General features: G+C 40.6%; 1 protein-coding gene across 7 annotated transcripts in view; it reads left to right on the top strand.

The window, feature by feature from the left end:
• Positions 1–1,928, top strand: part of TMEM39A (transmembrane protein 39A) — a 31,003-nt gene extending 29,075 nt beyond the window's left edge. For all 7 annotated transcript variants that reach the window (XR_007908868.2, XR_011387902.1, XM_008266884.4 and 4 more), the window contains one exon: positions 1,436–1,928. Coding sequence is in view for 5 of the 7 variants with exons in the window: in XM_008266884.4 (XP_008265106.1) it covers positions 1,436–1,669 (234 nt within the window). In the remaining 2 variants the exon portion in view is untranslated. The remainder of the gene's footprint in view (positions 1–1,435) is intronic.
• Positions 1,929–2,262: the final 334 nt, after the last annotated feature.

Here is a 2,262-nt window from a genome sequence, read left to right as displayed (position 1 = left end):
GCAACCTGTGAACTGTGTCTTTCTAGTCATAACACCTTTTCATTGGTAAACTAAAAGTTAGTGCCTTGGAGAGAAAGATTTGGTCTGAGTGTCCAACTCTAATTCTCTTTTCCTTCTTGGCCTGTCACCTGCACCCTTCCTTTCACTATCTATAATAAATAAATAAATGAACAGCAGAATTTTACAGTGTAGAGGATTTTAGTGAGTGACCCTAGTAGGTGAAGAGTTTTGCCAGCAGGGTGGCATAGCAGGTTAAGCCACTGCCTGCAACGCCTGCCTCCTATATGGGCACAGATTTGAATCCTGGCTGCTGCTCTTCCAGTCCAGCTCCCTGCTAATGGCCTGGGAAAGCAGCAGAAAATGGCTTAAGTGCTTGGGCCCTGGCACCCACATGGGAGACCCAGAAGAAGCTCCTGGCTCTAGTCATTGTGGCCATTTGGGGAGTGAACCAGCACACGGAAGATTTCTCTCTCTTTCTCTGCCTTTTTTGTCTCCCTCTCTCTGTAACTTTGACTTTCAAATAAATAAATATATTTTAAAAAGTAAAATTGAGAAACTATTTTATTGATATTTCAACTTGTAATACTTTCCCTCTATCTCCAATTGACTACTGATGATGTTTATGTCTTAAATCAGCCCTAAGCTAAGGATTTTTTTTTTTTAACTTTTATTTATTCTTTTGAGGGCCAGAGTTTCAGAGAGAGGGAGAGACAGAGAGAGAGGTCTTCAATCCACTGGTTCACTCCCCATATGGCTGCAATGGCTGGAATTAGGCCAATCTGAAGTCAGGAGCCTCTTCCGGGTCTCTCATGCAGGTGCAGGGACCCAAGGACTTGGGCCATCTCCTGCTGCTTTCCCAGGCCATCAGCAGGGAGCTGAATCTGAAGTGGAGCAGCCAGGATTTGAACTGGCACATAAATGGGATGCTGGTGCAGCAGGCGGAGGTTTAATCTGCTATGCCACAGCACCGGCCCCAGCTAAGATGCTTTTATTGTTTTCAGATTGTTATGGTTTAAATAATTATGTAATATCCTCAATTAGGTAATATCCTCAATTTTTACCTCTTGAATTATAAAACCTAAATTATTTCCCATCTAGTACTTTTTCAAGCCTTTATATTAAATGTATTTTTGGTAATTTTAAATAAAAATTTAAAAATATAAGAAAAATGTCTATAGGTAGTATTCTTTGGGGTATATTACCTTTTCATTTCTCAGGAACATTGAAATTAAATTTGTTCCATTGTTCCTGGAACAAAAAGGGAAAAGTTTGGTTCTGCACACCAAGAAATAGCCTGATTACAAATTTAACAAGCAGATCTATTTGTTACTGTATATGGAAACTCGTAAATAAGAAGTTAGTTGTGAACAGTAACTGAATAATTATAGCCTTCACTCATCTGTGAAATAACATTTTGTTTTTAACTTCCTTACAGTTTCTCTTTCATCGTCCATTAAGGCTGTTAAACCTGCTTATCCTTATTGAGGGCAGTGTTGTCTTCTACCAGCTGTATTCCTTGTTGCGGTCGGAGAAGTGGAACCACACCCTGTCCATGGCTCTCATCCTCTTCTGCAACTACTATGTTTTATTTAAGCTCCTCCGGGACAGAATAGTGTTAGGCAGAGCATACTCCTACCCACTCAACAATTATGAACTGAAGGCAAACTAAGCTGCCTCTCAACAATGAGGGAAAACCCAGATAAAAATATTTTCGTACGTTCTATTTTTTTCTTGCAATTTTTATAAATATTTAAGATATTTTATATTTTGTATACTATTATGTTTTGAAAGTTGGGAAGGGTAAAGGATATTAAATGTATCCATAAACAAGGTGATGTGATCTTTCATGTGTTAGTATATTTGAATGATACACATATGAGATGAATGCCTCTCCAGTAAAGAGATTGATTTGTTGTCTGGCTCTGAAATAGTTCATTCATCTGTGAACACACCTCGTGTATCATTTGACAGTCCGTTGGTGTGTCTGCTTTTCTTTCCGTCCTCGCTGATTATCTTTAGTCTTCAGCTGGCCGGTATCTCTGGTGGGAGACCAACGAGTTGCCTGCCTGCCCCCCTTGCTTCTCTCCATTCAGGCGGCTAGCAGTGCTGGAGTCCACGGGGGAAAGAGTGAGTCAGAGTCCTGTGGGGTTCTCTGTCTTCTGCTGTAAGTATTGCTGAGATGGGGCTTTGCTGGGCTACTACTACGTGACATATAAAGATGCTTTTGAACGCACTACGGCCTTGTGGCTCAGGGCTTTGTTG

This window comes from Oryctolagus cuniculus, chromosome 4 (genome assembly GCF_964237555.1).
Source record: "Oryctolagus cuniculus chromosome 4, mOryCun1.1, whole genome shotgun sequence".
In the NCBI taxonomy this organism is placed as follows: domain Eukaryota; kingdom Metazoa; phylum Chordata; class Mammalia; order Lagomorpha; family Leporidae; genus Oryctolagus; species Oryctolagus cuniculus.
Note: the sequence above shows the minus strand (reverse complement) of the source record. Positions and strands in the feature narration are given on the sequence as shown.